General features: G+C 41.8%; 1 protein-coding gene and 1 long non-coding RNA gene across 15 annotated transcripts in view; one reads left to right on the top strand and one right to left on the bottom strand.

Annotated features, from left to right (window-relative positions):
- The window catches only part of LOC103283568 (acylphosphatase-1), a 50,090-nt gene that overhangs the window by 1,524 nt on the left and 24,321 nt on the right, over positions 1 to 24,245 (top strand). Inside the window, exons 1-4 of one of the 12 annotated variants that reach the window (XM_008138825.3) lie at positions 4,141 to 4,255; positions 4,664 to 4,761; positions 17,742 to 21,066; positions 23,581 to 23,679. In XM_008138825.3, the coding sequence (XP_008137047.3) occupies positions 4,672 to 4,761; positions 17,742 to 21,066; positions 23,581 to 23,679 (3,514 nt within the window). In that variant the 5' untranslated portion in view covers positions 4,141 to 4,255; positions 4,664 to 4,671. Of the gene's footprint in view, positions 1 to 4,140; positions 4,256 to 4,328; positions 4,345 to 4,414; positions 4,468 to 4,525; positions 4,541 to 4,663; positions 4,762 to 14,538; positions 14,957 to 17,741; positions 21,067 to 23,580; positions 23,680 to 24,245 lie in introns of those variants that run through there. The other 11 variants (XM_028141370.2, XM_054715905.1, XM_028141369.2 and 8 more) reach the window with 11 other exon arrangements.
- LOC114230582 (uncharacterized) lies at positions 16,143 to 20,804 on the bottom strand. Of its 3 annotated transcripts, XR_008556063.1 has the most exons (4): positions 20,533 to 20,628; positions 19,296 to 19,379; positions 18,271 to 18,408; positions 16,143 to 16,661 (listed from the first exon to the last, which is right to left on the bottom strand). It is a non-coding gene; the product is annotated as an uncharacterized LOC114230582 (long non-coding RNA). The 3 variants fall into 3 exon arrangements; XR_008556064.1 differs by lacking the exons at positions 19,296 to 19,379; positions 20,533 to 20,628 and adding an exon at positions 20,756 to 20,804; XR_003616492.2 differs by lacking the exon at positions 19,296 to 19,379.

A 24,245-nucleotide genomic window follows, 5' to 3' on the forward strand; every position in this document is an offset into this window, starting at 1 on the left:
TCCTAGCTTGCCTCTCTCCAACTTGACATCTTTCTTTCTTGTTTCTGGGGATGAAGAACCTTTCTCTTTCCATGAGCTTTCTTGAATTAGTCCCTTTCAGGAATGGAGTCCATCGTGTTAACTTCAAGTTGTATCTGTCCACATACTCTTTCAATTTGGTTTTAAAACACAGGGGTGAGCAAAAGTAGGTTTACAGTGGCGAGCACACGAAACAGTTTGTTCTTGTGTTATTTTTTTTTTATTAAAGATTGTATTATTTATTTGTATTACAACTGTAAGCCTACTTTTGCCCACCCCGTGTATGCTTATTTCCCCTGCAAAACAAACCTTATTTCCCTTGACCTGCTGCCTTTTATTTACAGTTCCGTTCATTTCTCCTCTTCTCCACGACTTCTTGGTAGAAAACTTTCCATTTGCTGCCCCCTCTCTCTCATCTCCCCCTCATGGTCCAGTCTGTTGTGGTGTGGCTTCCACTTTTTCCACTTTATTTAACTGTTAGGTACCAGTGACCATCCAATGACCAAAGACAAAAGCTGCTACTTCTTCAGCCTACTTATTTGATATTATCGACTTTTCACTCCCTTGGACCTCTCTTCTCACTTGCTCCTGTGCCTTCTGTCTTCTTCCACTTGCCTTCTTCTGGCATTTGTCTTTTCCTCACCTGCCCCCCAAGTGTAGATGTTCTCCAAAGCCCTCTTATTTCTCAGACATAAATGCAGGTCCAGACATTCTCTTCCTTAGTGGTTTCAACCAGATGCTGAAATTTCAGGTATCACCTATGTTAAATGATCTCCAGCTTCGCTCTCTCTCCGTAGTTACAGACTCAAATTTCCAACTTCCCATTTAGTCCCTCGGGAATCTCGAACTGAATATGACAGAAAACAAACTCATGGTCATCTCCTCACTCCCTCAGTCCACTTCTTCTCCAGTGTTCCCTCTCATACTGAAAGCATCAGTCACCTTCTACTCTTCCCTCCTTGTCATCCCTTCCCTCTCAGGAGGCTCTGTTGAATTTACTCTGCAATGTCTCATATATGACTCTTCCTTTACATTTCTACTGCCCGTAACCAGTTCTTCCTCACTGCTCTTTGGGACGGCAAGCATCACTGTCCTAACTGCAATTCTTATCTCCAAGCCCATCCTTCATGCTGCTGTCAGAATATTATCCTAAATGTGCCTGATCCTATCATTCTCCTACCCAGAGGCTTCTGCTTTGCCTATGGAATAAAGTCGGGATGCGTAATTTTAACCTGGTATTTCAGCCTCCAGCCTGCCTTTCAAGCCCTGCCTCCCCAGAGTCTAGTCCGGTGGATTTCCACGCTGGCTGTGCTTTCGTACTACCTGGGAAGCAATTTCTGGGGATGCCTGCCGAAACCGGTTTGGCTCAGTGAATAGAGCGTCGGCCTGCGGACTCAGGGGTCCCGGGTTCGATTCCGGTCAAGGGCATGTACCTTGGTTGCGGGCACATCCCCAGTGCGGGGTATGCAGGAGGCAGCTGATCGATGTTTCTAACTCTCTATCCCTCTCTCTTCCTCTCTGTAAAAAATCAATGAAATATATTTAAAAAAATTTTAAAAAGCTCTCCCTAAAGTTGTTTTTTTTTTTAAGTCCTCACTTGAGGATATGTTTATTGATTTTTAGAGAGAGAGAAACATTGATGTAAGAGAAACATTGATAGGTTGTCTCCCACACGGGATCAAACCCACAACCTAGTTATTTGCCCTGACCAGGAATTGAACCCACAACCATTTTGGTGTATGGGACAACACTCCCACCAGCTGGGCCTCCTCCTGAAATCTTAATGTGCAGCTAGGATTGAGAAACCCTGGCATAGTCACACCTGACTACCTGCACTATCTTACCTCAGTGGTACTTCCTCACCTCCACCTCCACATCCTGGGAGGCGGTAAAGCATAGCATGTATGGGAGTGTACTTAGACTGCTTGGAAGTAAATCCCAGCTCCATCACTTACTGGTTGTGATTGGGTAATATGCTGTTTCCTCCAAGAATGTTTTCTCAATCTTCTTTGTCAGAATGAATCTCTTTGCTCCTTTGTGCTCTCGTGATATTTTCTGTTCTTCCTCTAGCACGGGGCGGGCTCTTGATGAGCTCTCAATGGATGTCCGTGGAACTGAATTAGCATGTTGTGCATTGTGTCGTCATTATTTGCATGCATATTTGTTCCTTACACTGAATTTCAAAACTCTTTGAGGACAAAGGTTACATATCATTTATCTTTTTAAAAAATATATTTTTATTGATTTCAGAGAGGAAGGGAGAGGGAGAGATAGAAGCATCAATGATGAGAGAGAATTATTGATCGGTTGCCTCCTGCACACCCCACCACTGGGGATCGAGCCCGCAACCCAGGCATGTGCCCCTGACCGGAATCGAACCCAGGACCCTTCATTCCATAGGCTGACGCTCTATCCACTGAGCCAAACCAGCTAGGGCTATATCATTTATCTTGATATATTCTACAATGTCCTCTACATAGTAGACACTCAATTGGTTTTTAATTCTATAGAGAAACTAGCTTTTTAAATGAGTCTTAAAGAAACAACATCAGCCAGGTTACTCTTTAGCATTATTTTCAAATATTGCCAAGCATAACGTTCAATTCCGTTTCCCACCCCACCCCACCCCAATGCTAGCACTGAGGTTATGTGACTCTCCAGGATCCAGAGCCTCACTCTGTAGGGGGGAACTGATGAAATGATTAATACCCATGACTTCCAAGGCAAACCTGTCTCTCCTTGCCAAGTCTGCCAACACCGCATACTCACACATGGAGTCTCTGGTCGTGAGGAGATGTAATGTATACAAACAACCCAAAGGCAGACTCTGGGCGGCAGTTTCCAGTAGCACACACAGACGGACACATAACCACCATAGGTCCTCTTATACATTTATCTCCCCTCCTCCCCGATCCAGGCTTAGGCAGGACTTAACACTGAGAACTGAAAGGAGAAGTCCAGGCAGAAAGGTTGCAGGCGTCCTATTCAATTTATTCGTGATGTTTAATGTTTATCGTCCGTTGTTGTGGAGCGGATGCGAGTGAATGACCACTGGAGCCCAGACCAAATTAAAATTTAGGGAGCCTTTATTAGCCGGGTGGCCGGGCGACCCGGCGACTGCTCTGCCATTCTCCACGCAGGGAGACCAGAGAGCAGCAGCGACCCTTTGTGTAGGACCGCTTTTAAGCACGTTAACCACATCCGGTTTTTGCAGAACAAGTAACCCTAGACAAAACAGTTTTTCCCAAGCAACGTCAGGATCATGCCAATGACGACCATGTTATTCACAGGGTCACCCTGTTCTTCAGAAAGCTGACAGTGTTCTGTGAAAGAAGGCTACGTGATGGGAAGGGGCCATGAGACCGTATCTCAAGGCCTGGCCTAGTGTCAGCACTGACAACTCTATCTGGGGCACAGTCCACGGCCTCTCTGGAAGCATGCTCAAAAATTCCCACTCTCCAACACCGTCTCCACCTCCAGAACGTGAGCTCCTCCAGGAATCCTTTTTGTTCACTGGAGTATGTCAGCTACTACCTAGGACTGTGCCTGACACACAGAGGCTCTCAGTAAACGTTTGATGAATGATTGAATTTATCTCGTGTTTCTTCGTCTTTCTCCCCACGAGAAAATGAGAACAGGGATGCGGGTGGGAAGAGATCAACCAAAGAACGTGTCTGCATGTATGCAATAGCCGTTGGACACAGACATAGGGTGGTGAAGGCCTGGGGCGGGGGTGAGTGGGGTGGGGGCGGGGGAAGGAGGACATATGTAATACTTTCAACAATAAAGATTTTAAAAAATAAAATTTTTAAAAAAGAGAAAGGGTCTGTGGAATCCGAGCTGACACCCTGGGACAGAGCCCCTATTTGAAGCAACAGTTGCTGTTGGGAACTTTATTATCATTTACATCACTTACAATACCTAGTGCTGACAGTAGCCGTTTTCTGAAAAGCCGGGATAATTAAATTAAAAAGTCACGCCTCGTGACAAGTCCTCCAAGCCGGAGGCTCCAGAGCGGTCCCAGGCCACCGGGTCCCCACATCCCACCCTCTGGGCGGGCTCTGGGCCGAGCGCGCCGCCCCTGATTGGTCATCAGACGTGATGGGCATGCGAAACAGCGAAGGAAGAGCTGCGCTCTGAGCTTCCGGAGCGGCGGTTACGCGGCTGGGGGAGCCGTTGGCGTGGTGGTCGGTGGTTGCCGGTGCCGTCCCGGCCCCCGGGCGGGAGGGTCGAGGGGGTGAGCCCGGGCCCGGGGGTCGCCCCTCAGTTCCATCAGCCTTAGCTGTTAGTGGGAGGGAGAGGATTCGGGCGGCGTGTGGGAGCGAGGTCCGTGGGAAGCGGGAGGGGTGGGGAGGGGGCGGGACGGTGTGGGGAGGGAACTGGACGCAAAGGGAGTCGGCCCCGGGAGAGGCCGCTGTGGGCCGCGGCGACCCCAACTCCCTCGCCCAGGTGTCTTCCTGTTCCTTCGCTCGCCCTCGCTCTCGCGTGTCCGCTTACAGACCCTGAAGTCCGGGGGCCTTAGGTCGGGGAGAGGTCGCCGCGTTAAGGATGTGGAGTGTCGGGGTGGCCTCTCTGCCCTGGATTGGGGGTTCCGGTGTAGGATAACGAGTCCTGTCTGCTTCTCTGTTTTTCTGGTGCCCGACAGGGTTGAGCATGAACATGGCAGAAGGGGACACCCTGATATCAGTGGATTATGAGGTTTTTGGGAAGGTGCAAGGGGTGTTTTTCCGCAAGTACACGCAGGTATGTGGTCTGCGGGCTTCGGGATGTGCGTGGACGCGGGGGGCGCGTTCCTGGCGAGGTGCGGTGGGAGGAGCGGGCTGTGGAGCCCCGCGGCGGAGGGGGTGTGTAGAGCAGTGGGCGTGAGCATGCTTTGCAGTGGGCAAAATACAATACAAATGGCAGGTTTCTCTGCTGTTGTTATGGTTATTTTTTAATCCTCACCCAAGGACATTTTCCCATTGATTTTTAGACAGAGTGGAGGAGAGAGGGACAGAGAGAAATATCGATGTGAGAGAAGCACATCGATGGTTGTCTCCTGTACGCACCCCGACCAGGAGCCTGCAACCGAGGTACCTGCCCTTGACCGGAATTGAACCCCGGGACCCTTGGGTCCGCAGGCCCACGGCCAAACTGGCTAGGGCAATCTGCTGTTATTCTTATTTTCCTAACAGTGCTGCTTGAGCACCTAGACACATATTAACGAGCTTCTCTCTTCCAAAGGGGATTAGAGGGCTTCCCCAGTTCTCTCTGTTTTGGCATCATCAAACCAATCACAAGTCGTGTAGGAAAGCTAACGTTAATCAAGGAGATAGCATTTAGATGAACACATGACAATTTATGTAATCTACTAGAGGCCCTATGCACGAAATTCGAGAAAGAGCGGCTGTTCGGTCAATTTGCATATTATTATAGGTGGAATAGCATCTTCTGTAGCTGCTGCATTTTCTTCAGACCTCTCTTACTCCTTCAACCTTTCCCCATTCTCTCAATTAATTTCTACTCATTTTGTCTTTGAAAGAAGAATCACCTTTTCTAGCTGAAGCTTTTCTAATGAAAATACTTAATCCATTCCAGGGTAAGTAACGGTAACACTGAACATGGAGTCTGGTATTCCTACTAGAGTACTAGGGAGTAATTGAGGGGATGAGCAAACTACTGACAGCTTCTACCTCTGCCTTAATGTCCTTAATCTCCCCTTAACATGCAGGCAGAAATGCAATCTCGATTTCCCTTCTGTCTTCTGTAGGGGTTATCGGGCTATTGCCTGCCCAGGGTATCTCCAGCCCCAAAGATAATGAGTTAAGACTGCAGAACTTTCCAAATGTCACATTCCCTGGACTGTAGTACTTAAAATTCATCTTGAATCTTTGAAACATGAATGTTAAATGCCACTACCTCTTTTCCCAATTACTTGCAAATCATTTCCTCCTGTTTCACACTCATAGAAGTACCTGTTGAAAAAAATTATTGAAAATCATAGTAAAAGAGCCATGTTCTGTTAGCTTTGCTACCATTTATGCAGGGTAAATTCCTGTAATATGGTAAAAGGAGGTGACAGCTTCAAAGATTAATTAAAGTTGTTGAGGGAAAAGGACCAGATAGTAATATAGTTCATTTTTCTCTACTGCTATCCCCACCCCGCACCCCAAATTTAGAGACAATAAAAGAATGCAGAAAAATAAATACTGATTTGGAGAACTTTAAGGGAAATGCCATCTTTTTTCCCCCCTTAATTAGACTTGTAGCTTATTCTTTACTACTAAAAATTACTTTGTATATATATGTTCATTTTAACAATTGTTTTGTTTTGCTACAGTCTGTTTGCATGTTGATATAATCTAGCCTCTTAATTAAATTCCATCACTCCTAGGATGACTGATGAGAATACTTGAAGGAACTTTTTAAGTTGGAATAAAATTCACATCCATAAAACTCACCTTTTAAAAATGTATAAGTGAGTGGGTTTTAGTATATTTACAAAGTTGTACACTAATTCCAGAACATTTCATCACCTCCATAAGAAACCACATATCCATTAGCAACCCCCCCCCCCCCCCGCCCCCCCGACCCCTCCAGCCCCTGGCAGTCACTAACCTCATTTCTGTCCCTATGGATTTGTCTATTCTGGACATTTGGTGTCAATGGAATCACTATGTGGCCTTTTGTGTTGGGTTTCTTTCACTTTATACAGGGGTAGGGAACATCCGGCCCATGGGCTGTGTAAGGCCGGAGAAATCATTTGGTCAGGCCCTGCCAAGGCATTAGGGGTGATTTAATTGCTTGACCAAATATAGCAGGCTAATTTTTAAGTTGATAATTTTGTTTGGCCCTTGGCAGAAAAAAGTTTCCCCAACCCTGACTTAACACAATGTTTTCAGGGATTATTCATATTATAGCATATTAGTACTTAATTCTTTTTTTTTTTATGGCTAAATAATATTCCATGTATGGATATACCACATTTTGTATATCCATTCATCAACTGATGGGTATTTAGGTTATTTTCACTTTTTGGCTATTATGAATAATGATGCTGTACATTTATGTACTTTCTTTTATGCAAACATTGTTTTCAATTCAATGTATATGACAAGGAGTAGCTTGCTGGGTCACATAGTAACTCTGTGTATAACTGTGAGGAACAGCAAAACTATTTTCCAAAGCAGCTATATCATTTTACATTTTGCATTCTCATGATGAATGAGAATTTCAGTTTCTCCAAATCCTTGCCAACAGTTATTGTTTGTATTTTTTATTAGAGCCATCCTAGTGTGTGTGAAGTGATATCTCATTGTGGTTTTTTTGTTTTGTTTTGAGATTTCAATGACTTTAAAAGGATTGAAGTCATACAAAGCATGTTCTCTGACCACAATGGAACTAAACTACAAATCAATAACAGAAAAATAACTGGAAAATCTCTAAATATATGGAAACTATATAATACACTTTGTTTGTTTTTTGTTAATCCTCACCCAAAGGTATTTTTTCCATTGATTTTTAGAGAGAGTAGAAGGGAGGGAGGAAGGAAGGAAGGAAGGGACGGGAGGGAGAGAGAGAGAGAAACATCTATGGGTTACCTCCTGATAAGCACCAACTGGGGATTAATCTCACAACTTTTTGGTGTATAGGATGACCCTCCAACCAACTGAGCTATTCAGCCAGGGCCCTTTGCCCATTTTTAACTGAGTTATTTGTCTTACTGTTGATTTGTAAAAATTTTTGTATATTCTGGATATTAGTCCCTTATATTATTTGCAAATATTTCTCCTGAGGTTTTCTTTTCACTTTCTTGATGAAAACTTTGAAGCATAAATATTTTTAATATTGATGAAGTCTAATTTATTTTTCTTTTGTTGCTTGTGACTTCAGTTTTATATTCAAGTTGGAATATAATTCTTTGCCTTAATCCAAGGATGAAAGAAGGTTCATGCTTATGTTTTCATAGTTTAATCTCTTAGCTTTAGGTCTTTGATCCAGATTCAGTTATTTTTTAAAATATATTTTTATTAATTTCAGAGAGGAGGTGAAGAGGGATAGAGAGAGAGAAACATCAATGGTGAGAGAGAAACATTGATCGGCTGCCTCCTGCACACCCACTTGGGGATCGAGCTCTAAACCCAGGCAGGTGCCTCAACCAGGAATTGAACTGTGACCTCCTGGTTCATAGGTCCACGCTCAACCACTGAGTGGACCAGGCTAGTTTCAGTTAATTTTTTATGTGGGTTGAGGTAAGGAGTCCAGCTTTATGCTTTTATTTTTATTTTTTAAAAAGAAATCTTTATTGTTCAGATTATTATAGTTGTTTTCTCTTTTTCCCCCCCAAAGTTCCCTTCCACCCGGTTCCCACCCTCTGCCCTTACCTCCCCACCCCCCACTGTCCTCATCCATAGGTGTACGATTTTTGTCCAGTGTCTTCCCGCACCCCCCACACCCCATTCCCCCCGAGGATTGTCAGTCCACTCCCTTTCTATGCCCCTGATTCTATTATATTCACCAGATTATTCTGTTCATCAGAGTTTTTATTCACTTGATTTTTAGATTCACTTGTTGATATGTATTTGTTGTTCACAATTTTTATCTTTACCTTTTTCTTCTTTTTCCTCTTCTTAAAGAATACCTTTCAGCATTTCGTATAATACTGGTTTGGTGGTGATGAACTCCTTTAGCTTTTTCTTACCTGTGAAGCTCTTTATTTGACCTTCAATTCTGAATGATAGCTTTGCTGGGTAGAGTAATCTTGGTTGTAGGTTCTTGCTATTCGTCACTTTGAATATTTCTTGCCACTCCCCTCTGGCTTGCATAGTTTCTGTTGAGAAATCAGCTGACAATCATATGGGTGCTCCCTTGTAGGTAACTAACTGTTTTTCTCTTGCTGCTTTTAATATTCTCTCTTTGTCTTTTGCTCTTGGCATTTTATTTATTTTATTTTTATTTTTTTTAAAATTTCTTTATTGATTAAGGTGTCACATATTTGTCCTCATCCCCCCATTCCCATCCCCCACCCCTCCCCACAGATGCCCCCACCTCCCTGTTGTCCCCAACCATTGACTAAGCTTGTATGCATGCACACAAGTCCTTTGGTTGATCTCTCCCCCCTACCCCCACCCTCCCCTACCCGCCCTCTGAGGCCCGACAGTCCGATCGATGCCTCCTTGTTTCTGGGTCTGTTCTTGTTCATCAGTCTATGTTGTTCATCATTTCCCCTAGATGAGTGAGATCATGTGTTACTAGAAATATACTTATAAGAACTGAATGTGAGACGAGCAATAATAGTTATGCTGACAGGCAAATGAATCAGTCTGTAGTGAGTTTCTTTCTGGACCAATAGTTCTTTTAAGACCCAATTTCAATGTCCACCAGTTCCTTATGTGCACATGTCGGCACTGACTTTTCAGCTCTGGATGGTGGACAAATGGTGGTAACGGAGGTCCGACTCCCTCTGGTTTGGTTTGGCCCGGACCCAGGGGCACGGCTTCACCCGGACTCAGGGGCGCGTGGCCTCACCCGGACCCGGGACCCAGCCTCACCCGGATCCAGGGGCGCACAGCCTCACCCGGACCCAGGTGTGCGCGGCCTCACTCGGTCCCGGGATCCAGCCCCACCCGGACCCAGGGGCGCAAGGCCTCACCCGGACCCAGGATCCAGCTTTATCCGGACCCGGGACCCAGCCTCACCTGGATCCAGGGGCGCACGGCCTCACCCGGACCCGGGATTCAGCTACACCCAGACCCAGGGGCGCGCGGCCTCTCCCAGACCCAGGATCCAGCCTCACCCGGACCGGGGACCCAGCCTCACCCGGATCCAGGGGCGGACGGCCTCACCCAGACCCAGGATCCAGCTTCACCCAGACCGGGGACCCAGCCTCACCCGGATCCAGGGGCACACGACCTCACCTGGATGCTTTTGGCATTTTAATTATGATGTGTCTTGGTGTGGTCCTCTTTGGATTCCTTTTGTTTGGGGTTCTCTGCGCTTCCTGGACTTGTAAGTCTATTTCTTTCACCAGGTGGGGGAAGTTTTCTGTCATTATTTCTTCAAATAGGTTTTCAATATCTTGCTCGCTCTCTTCTTCTGGCACCCTGATAATTTGGATGTTGTACGCTTGAAGTTGTCCCAGAGGCTCCTTACACTATCTTCATATTTTTGGATTCGTCTTTCTTTTTTCTTTTCCGATTGGGTGTTTTTTGCTTCTTTATATTTCAAATCTTTGACTTGATTCTTGCAATCCTCTAGTGTGCTGTTGGATCTCTGTATATTATTCTTTATTTCAGTCAGTGTATGTTTAATTTCTAGTTGGTCCTTTTTCATATCCTCGAGGGTCTCACTAAATTTATCGGCGGTTTCTAGAAAATTCTTGAAAAACCTTATAACTGTGGTTTTGAACTCTATATCCAGTCGTTTGCTTTCCTCCATTTCTTTCATTTGTGACCTGTTTCTTTGTCTCCGCATTTTGGCTGCTTTCCTGAGTTGATAGAGTGGTTTTGTGTGCTAGGTGTCCTATAGGGCCCACTGGCTCAGCCTCCCCAGTTACCTGAGGTGGGACACTCTTGGTGCACCCCTTTGTGGGCTGTGTGCACAGTCTTGTTGTAGTTAAGCCTTGATTGTTGTTGGTATCACTGGGATGAATTGACTTCCAGGCCAATTGGCTGTGAGGATTAGCTGTGTCTATGATGGGAGAACTTCTGTGCTGGAGACACCCTTATGAGGCAAGACTTGCTTCAGTGGGGCTTTGGTGCTCACTGAGTCTGCCCCCTGAGTGTGTCCCTTATAGAGCTGAGGAGTTGTAATCTGGATGGTCCTACTCTGACCTCTGGGTACACTGGCTCTTGGATCTCCAAGGAGGTGCTAATTTAGCCTCTGCCTGAGGCCACCCAGCAGGAGCTACAGAGAGATCTGCAGATTCCTCTTCTTTATTTCGGGTTTGGAAGTGCCCAGATGAGGCCCAGCTGTGAAGCAATGCAAGCTGCTGTGGGGCCTTGGGCCTTCTTTTGGATGATCTGGGTCTCTCTGACTCAGCTGCAGTTTGTTAGATTTCAAAGGAACCAGGCCATTCATATGCAAAAACCTCTGCGCACAGCTTGTGTGGGGCGGGGTCTCATGGCGGAGCAAACAGCAATGGCTGACCGTCGGCCCTGCCCTAAGAGGCCCCCGGGTCTCAGTGTCCCTCAGTAATTGCTGTAAGCACCGCTGAGAGACAGTCGCCCTCGAGTTCCGCCTTATGCCAAACAGTCCAGTTTCTCCCCCTATGAGTCTGAGTCCCCAGAGTCTTGCCCGAAACTGGAGTTCAGAGCAGTCGGGAGCTTGTGTCTCCCTCCCAATTGAAAAAGACAGCCGCGTACTCAGTTGCCAGCCCTTTCCACACGTGTGCCTCCGTACCTCTGCACTTTACTTCCGCAGCTACTCTGAGTCTCAGTGTGCTTTTCTCCTTCCTTCTAGTTGTAGAGTTTCCACTCAGCCAGCCTTCTTGTGGTTCTGGATGATGTCTGTTTTGTCTTTTAGTTGTAGTTTTGAAGTGGTTGTGCGAGGCAGCAATTTCAGGTGTTTACCTATGCCGCCATCTTGGTTTCTCCCAGCTTTATGCTTTTAAACATGACTATCCAGTTGTCCCAGCACCTTTTATCAAAAAGACATAATTTCTCCTACTGAATTGTCATGGTACCATTGTCAAAAATCAATTGACAATAAATATAAGGGCTTATTTCTGGACTCTAATTATATTTCATTGATCTATATGTCTATCCTTATGCCAGTACCGTACTATCTACTGATTATTGTAGCTTTGTAGTAAAGTTTGAAATCAGGATATATGAGTCCTTCAACTTTATTCTTTGTAAAGATTATATTTAGCTATTCTGGGTCCCTTATTTTTCCATGAGAATTTTAGAATCAATTTGTCGATTTCTGCTATGAAGGCAGCTGGGGTTTTGATAAATATGGCATAGCATTTGTAGATCAATTTTGGGAGTATTGTCATCTTAATAATATTGTCTTCCAATCTATGAACATAGGATGTCTTTCCATTTATTTAGACCTTCCTTAATTTCTTTCAATAATATTTTGTACTTTTCCATATGTATTCCAGTTCTTCCATTAAATTTATAATTTTATTATTTTGATGCTATGATAAATAGAATTGTTTCCTTAATTTCACTTTCATTATTGCCAGTATATAGAAATAGAGTTTATTTTTGTATAGTGATCTTGTATCCTGTCACCTTATAAACTTGTTAGTTCTAGCGTGTGTGCACGCACGCGTGTGCATTCCTTAGGATTTTCTGCATACAAGGAATGTCATCTGTGAGTGGAGGTAATTTTACTCCTTTCTTCCCACTATTAATGCCTTCTTTCTTTTTCACTGCCCTGGCTAGAACCTCCAGTTTAATGTTGAGTAGAAGTGGCAAGAGCAGACATCCTTGTCTTGTTCCTGATCATAGGGCAAAAGCTTTCAGTCTTTCACCATTAGGTCTGTTAGCTGTGGGTTTTTCACAGATGCATTTAATCAGGTTAAGGAATTCCCTTCTGTTCCTAGTTTGTTGAGTGTTTTTATCTCAAAAAATGTTGGATTTGATCAATACTTTTTCTTCATCTATTGAAATGATCATCTGGTTTCTGTTTTATTAACTAGAGGCCCATTGCACGAATTTGTGCACCAGTGGGGTCCCTTGGCCTGTCCTGCAGGATCAGGCTGAAACCGGCTCTCCGATATTCTGAGGGGTCCCAGATTGTGAGAGGGCGCAGGCCAGGCCGAGGGACCCCACCGGTGCACGATTGGGGCCGGGGAGGTACCACGGGAGGGCTCCAGGACATGTCCGGCCCATTGCGCCCAGTCCTGATCAGCTGGACCCCAGGAGCAAACTAACCTACTGGTCAGAGCGTCTGCCCCCTTGTGGTCAGTGCACGTTATAGCGACTGGTCGACTGTCTGCCCTGAGTGCATGTCATAGTGAGCAGTTGAGCGGCCTTAGTATGTCATTAGCATATTACTCTTTGATTGAACGGCTGACCAGTTGACCGGACACTTAGCATGTTAGGCTTTTATTATATAGGATACGGTTTTTTATTTATTAATATGGTGCATTGCTTTTTATATGTTGGCCCAACCTTATACAAAGTCGGTTGGATGTGGAGTCTTCCTCAAAATCCATTTTCCACATGTTTTTTAAAAAATATATTTTTATTGATTTCATAGATGAAGGGAGAGGGAGAGATAGAAACATCAATGATGGGAGAGAATCATTGACCAGCTGACTCCTGCATGCCCTACATTGGGGATCAAGCCTGCAACCTGGGCATGTGCCCTGACTGGGAACTGAAGTGTAAGCTCCTAGTTCATAGGTCGATACTCAACCACTGAGTCACACTGACTGGGCTCCATATGTTTTTATGTCACCATCTTCTGCTCTTAAGGCATCCCTTAAATTGCTATTTATTTGACTGCAATCTATTTTGTTCATGATGCATTATATCTTTACTTTGAACATATGATTTATTGGCTATTTCAATTCCTCATCAAACATGGTTTTGCTGCGCATAACATTTTCTTTGGCCAACTCCAGGAATTTCCCACATTTACTAGGTCACTACTCTGGCATTTGGGCATACAATCATGTTAACTCTATTTTCTTTTGTAATCCAATCCCTTCTATTTAGATGTATTACTTTAACAATAACTTTTATAATATCCTTACTTGTAAATTTTACAAAAATAAAATTACCTCTAAGCACTGGTACCTTTCCAAATATTCAGCGATTCCACAGTTTAATGACTTTAAGGGAAAACACTAGAAAGGGTAAGAAAAGAGCAACTACAATGATTAGATGGTCTTCATAAGCTTATTCAATTTAGACAGAAGAAAAGAAAGTGCAAATGTAATCTCATGAAACTTTGGTTTTCAGAGTCTGATCACCAGTTGCCCTTCCTTCTCTAGGAGGATGATAGAAAGTGGGCTTTGGATGCAACATAAAGACAGTGGGTTAGACAGTTTCTCCACAGGGAGAACAATGGAATGAGTTGCCCAGGAAATTGTGAAATACTCTCTAATGATCTTTAAAGATATAATGGACACTTACTCATCTGGATTTGTTTAGGTGTGGTCCTGATTAAAGACAAAGACAAGGATCAGATAACTTTATGCTTTTTCTATTTAATATACCCAATAGATTCTTGATTAGAAGGAAAAACGTATAAGATACATACAGCCTAGCATCCTAACAATTAGCATTAGGGAATCATTTTGAAAGCATCTGATTTTATCTTAAGTCATTAGTATTACATAGTGAAAAATTCTACTGGCTTGGTTTTATAGGGTAGAAGAAGGAAATGAAGTGAAGTGGCCAACATTTCATATTAATATCAGCATTGAGATTCTTCTTCTTGTTCTGTTTTGACTGTTCTGGACAATATCAAATTAGTTTCAGTGGCTTGATTTTAGACCAAGATTCTGGCAAAGATTGCAGTCTCACTTTGTTTTGTTTAATCTCACTGGATTTCTCTTTCTTGTTTTTTTCTTCCCCTTAGGCTGAGAGTAAAAGGCTGGGATTGGTAGGCTGGGTCCAGAACACAGACCAGGGCACAGTGCAAGGACAATTGCAAGGTCCCATCTCCAAAGTGCGTCATATGCAGGAATGGCTTGAGACAAAAGGAAGTCCCAAATCACACATTGACAGAGCAAACTTCAACAATGAGAAAGTCATCGTGAAGTTGGATTACTCAGATTTCCAAATTGTAAAATAATGCCCTGAATTCAGATTTTCCAAGAGAAACTCAGAGGTTTTGCTTTTATTGTTAACAGAGATAGAATTATTCTGAGTAATATTAGAATTTGTCAGTAAGTTATTTTAGTTTCAGATACCTGAATGTTACTGTATATAATATGTATGATGGAAGGAATGATTACAACTGTACACAATTCTAATAAAAACACATCAGAACCATCTATAGGGCGAAATTCATTTTGGGCAAAATAAGAGATATTTACTCAGTAAACATCTGTGGGAAGATAATTTTGAGGTAATTTAAAGAGGTCTGAAAGAAAAAGCAGTTACTTTGAATAATTTCTTTGAATGGTTTCCATGAAGTTTTCTTCAGGAAGTTGCACACCTAATAACAAATCCCACAAGTTCAACTTGTTAGCTGCTCAAATGATGTTTTGGACTAATTACTTTTAATTTTCTTGAGTTTCTGTCATTCCTTTTCCCTGGCTAAGGAATTCACAAAAAGCAGTTGGTATGGGCTAAATTATGTGCCTCCTCCCAATTGTTATGTTGAAGTGTTAACACCTAGGACCTCAGAATGTGACTGTATTTGGAGATAGGGTCTTTTCAGAGGTAATTAAGGTTAAATGAAGTCATTAGGATGGGCCCTAATCTAGTATGTCCTTATAAGAGGAAATTTGGTCATAGACATGTGCATGCGCAGAAGAAAGGACATGTGAAGACAGGAGAAACCAGCCATCTACAAGACAAGGATAGAGTCCACAGAAGAAATCAACATGTCTCGCAGCTTGATCATAGACTTCTAGCCTCCAGAACTGTGACAAAATAAATATCTGTAGCTTAAGCCACCCTGTCTGTGGTGGTTTATTGTGACAAACTGATACAAGCAATACTCAGGATTTTGCTTCATTAGCCCTGAAAATCTCCTGACTGGTTTGGTCAACCATTAAGCAGGTATACATAGAATGCTTACTGGGTTTGACAAATTTGTCACAAATTCCAAATTTTAAAAATATAAGGTTTTACCCAGCCAGAGTGGCTCAGTGGTGGAGCATCAACCCATGAAGTCACTGGTTTGATTCCCTGTCGGGGCACATGCCCGGTTGTGGGCTGGATCCTCAGGGGGCTTACAGCAGGCAGCCTATCTGTGATTCTCTTCATTGAAGTTTCGCTCCCTCTCCCCCCTTTCTCTAAAAAAACAATAAAACATTTTTTAAAAATATACAAGGTTTCAATGAAAATGAGAGTAAAAACTGGTTGAAGGGAGTCTAGGTGTTCTGGTCCGCAAATTAAGAGAATTGAGGTAGTTTCTCAGACTTCCCAGCTCTTAAACGCTTTCATTTGATAAGTCAGGCATTGTTCTTGGCCATGGGGATACAGCAATAAACAGACAAAATCCTTACCTTCATATGGTTTTCATTCTCGTGAGAGAAGACAATGAGCAAATAATATATTGAATTAAATGGTAGTGCGTGCAAAGGAGAAACGGGAAAGAGGAAACACAAAGGTAAAAATTACTAGAAACAGTTTTTCATGCCATGCTAAAAGGGGATAAGGATTGGGAATTCGGGAATACCAGTGTGAAAAGGCCTGGGGACTCAAAGCGTGCGCGTGCGCACTGAAGTGTCTCGGAGGAAAGGGACTTCTCGGCGAATCTCCGAAGCGCATGCTCCCGGCTCGCGCGTGCACGAGCCTCGCGAGCCAACGAGCGCACAGCCGGCATCCGAGGCGGTTGGTATCTCGAGTTGGTGAAGGGTGGTTTGAGGTGACTTGGGGGAAGCACGCGACGAAAGGATGATTCCGGGAGCTCTTCTAACACCAGAAGGGTCGTGACGTCCCTGCGGGCCAGCTCTCCGGAGCCGGCTGCGCAGGGGCTCCGGGAGGCCCCGGTCTTCCTTCGCCGCGGGCGCGCACGTCGGGGCGGGCCTGAGTTTAGGGTTGGGAGTCAGGGGAGGGGCCGGGCGGAGGCTGAGCCTGGAGGGGAGGGGCCTGCGGCCGCGGTCCCGCCCCTCAAAGCTTTGCGTTGCCATAGAAATAATCAGATTTGCACTGACAGCTCGGATTTCCCCCGGGTTTGAAAATCCAGCCCTACCACCTGAGAGAGGTCTAGACTATGCTGCCCTCTTACCTATGAAGAAGAGCTAGGACCTTTAATTGCACCATAATCTTAAACTTTTCCTTTTTTACTGGGAGAAATTTTAAAAACCCAGATCAGACAGCCCCCTACCATCATTGTTATTACCGAGGTAGTTTGTAAAGACCAAAAGAGTATTAACACAAAAGGATATTAATAATAACCGTCTGAAAACTTTTTACCAAAGTAAACTAAAATAATTCAGAAAGGCTTATAATGAAAAGGAATTTTCCTGCCTTATCCATTCCCATTCCCTCCCCTTGAGGTTACCTACACTTAACTATAATAATAATAATAATAATAATTATTATTATTATTACTAATCTCTTAATCCCATCTTTCCTTCATACAATAATTTGTCTTTATTTCCTCCTGTTCTTTCACCTTCTAATTACAGTGTCTTAGTATTTTATTATGAGTTTTTTCTAAAAGTCATGGTTATTGTGTAATGTATAAATGTTATGAAACTAGCTTGGATTTTTGTGTGTGAATAATTTCTAGCTAATGTTAGTGGAATTTGGGCATCTGTTTTTGGTAAAGTGATTAGAATTTTGAACACTATCTCCACGGGTCAACTTCAAATGTGATTATGATTTCACTTTAGGGCATGTGGGATTTAGACGGGGTCAGTGAAAATTATGAAATTATCAGAGCAGCTTTGGATGTTAATTAAGTCGATTGCATCAAACCTGAGCTGTGTGATCTGCCTAGAGAGAGCTGTCATTTGTTTTGTTTTGTTTTACAATGTGGTTTAATAAGAAATTTCATTTACGTCAAATGGTATTTTTTATAATGCCTCAGGAAAATAGGTAATGCTGTATAACCCTGAAGCTTTCATATGTGTATGTTTTTGTTTTATTTTCCTCCCAAAGGCAATTATTTACAGTCACAAAAGGAAACCGTTGCCTGGCATTCTCACCAGTTTTCTACCTGCCATGATCAAGTGCTTGTCAGCTGAAGTACAAGCCAAATTGCGTTCTGGTTTGGCTGTATGCTCCTTAGGCCAATGTGTGGAGGAGCTTGCCCTCAACAGTATTGATGCTGAAGCAAAATGTGTGGCTGTGAGACTGAACATGGAAATCTTCCAAATCCAAGTGATAGACAGTGGATTTGGGATAGGGAGGGATGATGTGGACAAGGTAGGAAATCGTTATTTCACTAGTAAATGCAACTCCGTACAGGACTTGGAGAACCCAAGGTTTTATGGTTTCCGAGGGGAGGCCTTGGCCAGTATAGCTGACATGGCCAGTGCTGTGGAAATTTCATCCAAGAAAAATGGGACAATGAGAACTTTTGTGAAACTGTTTCAGAATGGAAAAGCCCTGGATGCCTTTGAAGCTGACTTGACCAGACCAAGTGCTGGGACAACAGTAACAGTATATAACCTATTTTATCAGTTACCTGTAAGGAGGAAATGCATGGATCCTAGACTGGAGTTTGGGAAGGTTAGGCAGAGGATAGAAGCTCTCTCACTCATGCACCCTTCCATTTCTTTCTCTTTGAGAAATGATGTTTCTGGTTCCATGGTTCTTCAGCTCCCTAAAACCAAAGACATATGTTCCAGATTTTGTCAAATTTATGGACTAGGTAAGTCCCAAAAGTTAAGAGAAATAAATTTTAAATATAAGGAGTTTGAACTTAGTGGCTATATCAGCTCTGAAGCCCATTACAATAAGAATATGCAGTTTTTGTTTGTGAACAAAAGGCTAGTTTTAAGGACGAAGTTGCATAAACTCATTGACTTTTTATTAAGGAAAGAAAGTATTATATGCAAGCCAAAAAATGGCTCTGCCAGTAGGCAAATGAATTCAAGTCCTCGGCACCGGTCTCACCCAGAACTCCATGGGATATATGTAATCAATATACAGTGCCAATTCTGTGAATATGATGTGTGTATGGAGCCAGCAAAAACTCTGATTGAGTTTCAGAACTGGGATACTGTTTTGGTTTGCATTCAAGAAGGAATGAAGATGTTCTTAAAGAAAGAAAAATTATTTGTGGAATTATCAGGTGAAGACATTAAGGAATTTAGTGAAGATAATGATTTTAGTTTATTTAGTGCTACTTTTCAGAAGCATGTGTCTTCTGATGAGAAGTGTGACAAAGTCAGTTTCCAAGAAGCATGTAATAATATTTTGGATTCCTATGAAATGTTTAATTTGCAATCAAAAGCTGTAAAAAGAAAAGCTACAGAAAACATAAACATACAGAATTCTAGGAATTCAGAAGCTATCCAAAAAAAGACAAATGACTCATTTTTGTATACTTATGAATCTGATGGTCCAGGTCAGAGTAAAATGACAGAGTCAACTTTACAAAACAAAGATAGCTCTTACTCAGAATCAAGGGTCTTAGAACAAGAGAGACCTGAAGCATCAGAATCAGGAGAAAATGAGAAACATAAAAATTCTTGCTTGGAACTTAACTCTTTAGAAAATCCACGTGGAACCAATTCAGAAATGCCTGCAAGCCCTTTTCAGACATTAGATCACTTTGAGGAGAGTGGAGATCTAGAAATACAGAAAGCAAGTACTACTGTTAATGACATGGCTGCCGACATCCTGAAAAAGAACAGAATTCAGAATCAACTAGAGACATTTAAAGGTGCTACTGAAATGGGCTGCCAACCTCTGCCTTCTGAGACAACATTACTGAGAGTACATGGTGCTCAGGGGGAGGAAGAGAAAAGAAACAAAGAACCTAGTAATTGTGGAAGAAATGTTTTTAGTTATGGACAAATTAAATTATGTTCCACTGGCTTTATAACTCATGTGGTACAAAATGAGCAAACTGAAACAGAACATTTATTTAAAAATTGTGTTCGACCTGGTCCTGTGAGTGCCAAAGAAACACTTGGAAATAGAACACGCCATTCAGTTGAGACTCCAAACATCACAGATTTAACTAGCACTTTAAGTACAGAATTTGCTCAATTGTCCAACAAAAAATTGTGCAGAACAAATATAAGTTCTAGGCTAGAGAACAAACCTATAACAACTTACAAAAATTTTGCTATTTTGCAGGATGGTAGTAAAAAATCACACACAGGTGGCTTATTACTTGACACATCTTCTTTCTCTTGGTGTAGGCATGTTTCAAATGATAGTAAGAGAAAAGATAAGTTGATTGGTTTATCCAGACCCATCGCCCCTAAGAAGCTAAGCTTAAATTCACAGCTAGGATCTTTAGAGAAGTTTAAAAGACAATATGGGAAGGTTAAAAATCCTCTGAATACAGAAGTAGAGGAAAATAATAATTTTGAAATCACTACCAATCTCAGTCCTCAAGTTGAACCTGACATTCCATGTAGAGACAAAAACCACGGAGACAACTCTGATATGTGTAAAATCACTACTATGAAACATCATGATTCAAATGGTAGTTGTCAACCTATAAGTCACATCTTTTATTCGGGAAACTTTCCATTCTCCAAGGAAGAAGACTGTTTAGAACAACAGATTCCTTGCTCAGGAGAAAGTCCTGTAACTCTAAAGGATCTATGTCATTTGAACAGAAAATCTTTGGATATTGAGAAATCACCTGAATCACTAGCCTCTAAATTATCCAAAATGAAAGGTTCTGAAAGAGAGACTCAAATAATGGAGATGAGTCATTTTATTGAACGTCCACAATCAGATTCCAGTAGAAAAGACAGTGACTTACGCAGTGGGTTATCCCTAGATTCTTGTATGTTATTTAAAAATGAGTTTAAAAACACAGAGAGTATCATCATCCCAATGCCAGACTCTGTCACACAGGATAATTCCTTCAATAAAGACAGTGAAGCATATTCTAACAGCACAACAGAGAACTCTGTGATACCAGAAACAAGTTTGGTAGTACCCTATAACAGCTCTGCACTTAGTAAAGATTTAGATGTTCTTACAGTTTCAGAACAACAGATGGGAAGTCCTGACTCTCCCAGTAGAATGTTAATGAGTCACAAGGACGATTCCACAGCCAACCCAAATGGAACTTGTTTTCAGAGTGAGGAATCTATAGCAACTTGTTCTGAAAATGAAGAGTCAAACACATGTTCTTTGGATTGGCAACAGCATTTTGATGTAGCCCTGGGAAGAATGGTTTACATTAACAAAATCACTGGACTTAGCACATTCACTGCTCCTGCTGAGGACAGTCGGGCTGCTTGTACTAAGGATCTGACAACGGTGGCTGTGGATGTCATACTTGAGAATGGTAAGTATAATATAGTGTTCATGGCATGAAATGCTTTTGAAGGTTATCTCAGCAGATGGAACATTTTAAACTTTAATTATAAAACATGTTTTATGGTATATGAAGATTCTCTAGGTCCAATACTATTTAAATCTAGAAATACAGTGAAAGCCTTATAGAATGGAAGTGTACATATATGTGTCTATGAGTATGTATATGTGTAAGAGGGTGAGACAGTTTGTAATGAAATGGCATTATTAGTAGAGAAGGTCCACTATGCTTCTCTAGTTTGCTTTCCCCTCTCTTCCAAACTCAACTTCCTAGAAATTTAAAGGCACCTGCAATGCCCCAGGTAAACAGCCAGAATGATCCTGTAATCATCCTAGGTTTTCAAGTAAAATCTATGGTTCAGTACAGTACTATATATGTTTTTGTTATTGTTTTTTGGTGTGTTTTTTTTTTAGAAAATAGGACTTGACCATAAATTTTCTGAAATCTAGGTTAAATATGTACTTTCATAAATATACTTTTCAAATGTACTCCATTATAATGCATTTGTTAATCCGCTTGACCTGTTTATTGTGTAAGTAGCTGTTATCAGGCTTTTAGATCATTCCACAGGGCTACATCAGAGCCTAGACTAGGACTCTGAGTTCTCAGGTCTAAGTCAACATTAAAAGTGACATCATTTTGGCAGTGTGTTTAGAGCCAGATGTTGGGAGATAGTAAAGCTGACTCCCATCTGGCGATACTCTCGGTTTTGCATCAGGAGGATAAACATTAAGTGTGCATCCAAATGAAAAGTATTGAATGTTGCAAAAGAACGTAATTATATGAATGTAATTGCAAATTATAATTTATCTTTAGGATTAATAACTCTGGCAGGTGGCTCTGATTTAAGATTAAATTAGACCTTTATTTTTCAATGGGTTGGTTTTTTTTTCATTGTGAAAAAAATAACCACTGTAGTAACTTTCAAAGCATTAAATAGGAGAAAACCCCTTTCTTTCAATATGCTCCTGAGACTATCAGGTTGCTCTTAAAAGACACATGTGTTTTTCAATCTATGTAGTTTTATGTCCCGATTTATACTGAATGTTTATCAGAGGTAAATCTAAGGAACTGGCACCTCATCTTCCTGAAATATAACTGCTTCTGATATAGTAATAAAAAAATAACTGGATTACATTAAACTGAGATGCCTGTTGCTAAACAAAGGCAGAAATCTTGGTTGGCTGCCATACTCAACATAAGCATCTGCTCCTGTTAAATAAATCTAGATATTTAAAAAAACACTTCAACCTATTAACTTTCTGGATTAGCAAGTCTTGTAATGAACTTTTGAGGGTCATGTTGACCCAGAATTTCATAATGAAAAATAAAGTATTTTGGATACAGAAACGAGTTCCATTAAAGATAGCTCCAAAGTACCCTCCATTTCTGGAAATGGCTGAGGTATATATAGCAGGAGATTAGGACATTGTCGAACCATACATAAAAACATAAGATGAATTGTTAAGAGGTAAATTTAATTGTACAGAAGAGAGGATATATAAAGGTAATTTTAAGGAGTTATGATAACTCTCCAAGCCCTGGCAGTATTTCTCTTTAATGTTTTTAACTCTGCAACTTTATTTCAGTTCCCACTTTAATTTTTATCATTCTGAATTTATCTCTCCCCCATATATGTCCAACAGATTTATCTTTTTGAAATAATAGTTTCATAGTGTTTTGCTCCTGTTCAAAAACTGTCAAATTCAGCATTGTTTCTAAAACACAAATCTGATCATCCTTCAGAAAGGGAGGTAGATTTGGAACCAGATTTTACTGGATTTTGGAGTTTAAATTGAGAGATTTTCATTCATTTATCCATTCATTCATTGATTGATTATTCACACAGTGCTAGGCCCTGCCACATTGTAGATTAACTGACTTTGCTTCTAGGAGTTCACAGTCTATTAGAGAAGATAGCTGTCTAAATATAATTAGATGAGATAAATGTTATAATAGATACATGTTTTGGGATAAGAGACATAAATTGGGGACTTGTGAAGATTGTACTCAGTAGTGAAGGATGATAATTAAGTACCACTATATGTTTAATACAATGTTTCTCAGCTGTGGCACTGTTGATATTTTGAACTAGATAATTCTTCGTCTGATATATTGTATAGGATATTAGCAGCATTCCTAGCCTCTATCTGCTAGATGCCAGTGGTACCCCTCACCCAAGGAGTGACAACCAAAACTGTCTTAAGATATTGCCATATGTCCCCATGCAAAACTGCCCCCATTGAGAATCAGTCATCTATTCATTTTAGGTCCACATTCTGTCTAGTATAGATGGGTAATGGGACTAAGCAGTAAGGTAGATTACTAAATTCATTAAGGAACTTTTGACTCTCAATCTGGTGTTTAGTAGTCTTCCTCCTTATGTCTTGATTCAGTTTGTGCAGAAAGAGGTTCTATGTATCTTAATTTTTAATAGTTTATTCTTTGAGTTAAAATGTCCAGGTTTTTCTTTTTTACATTTAGGATCTCAGTACAGGTGTCATCCTTTTAGAAGCGACCTTGTTCTTCCCTTCCTTCCTAGAGCTCGGGAAGAGAGGACTGTGATGAGACAGAACAACAGAGGTAGGGGCAAGAACAGAGATTGCTGAACACCTAGTATATAATGTACCACCTAACTTAAAAAAAAAAAAAAAAAGCAGGGTTGTATTATTAAGCTTGATCAGTGTCAGCTGTGCCTTACTGGAACCAGGAATGTCCCATGGTCCTATTTAACAGCAAAACTAAGTAATTCGGTGCATGCATGTAGATCAGAAATTACTTTTCCAGACTTGAGGTCAATACTGGATAATAATGCAGTCTATGGTATCTTGTGACTGAGAAATTATTTATTTTTAAATATTGGAGTTGTACTCCATATTGTGGTAGTTTTATATAAGCAAAACTCTTACACTGAGTGGCCAGATTATTATGATCTCTGAACACATAATAATCTGGCCACTCAGTATGTGTGTGTGTGTGTGTGTGTGTGTGTGTGTGTGTGTGTGTGTTTATTAGAGGCCCGGTGCATGAATTTGTGCATGGGTGGAGTCCGGCCAGCCTGGCCAGGGGGAGGGGACATGGGCTGTTGGCCGGCCTGCCTGCTGGTCGAACTCCTGGTCGAGGGGACAATTTGCATACTAGCCTTTTAT

The sequence above is a fragment of the Eptesicus fuscus genome, chromosome 5 (assembly GCF_027574615.1).
Source record: "Eptesicus fuscus isolate TK198812 chromosome 5, DD_ASM_mEF_20220401, whole genome shotgun sequence".
Classification (NCBI taxonomy): Eukaryota; Metazoa; Chordata; class Mammalia; order Chiroptera; family Vespertilionidae; genus Eptesicus; species Eptesicus fuscus.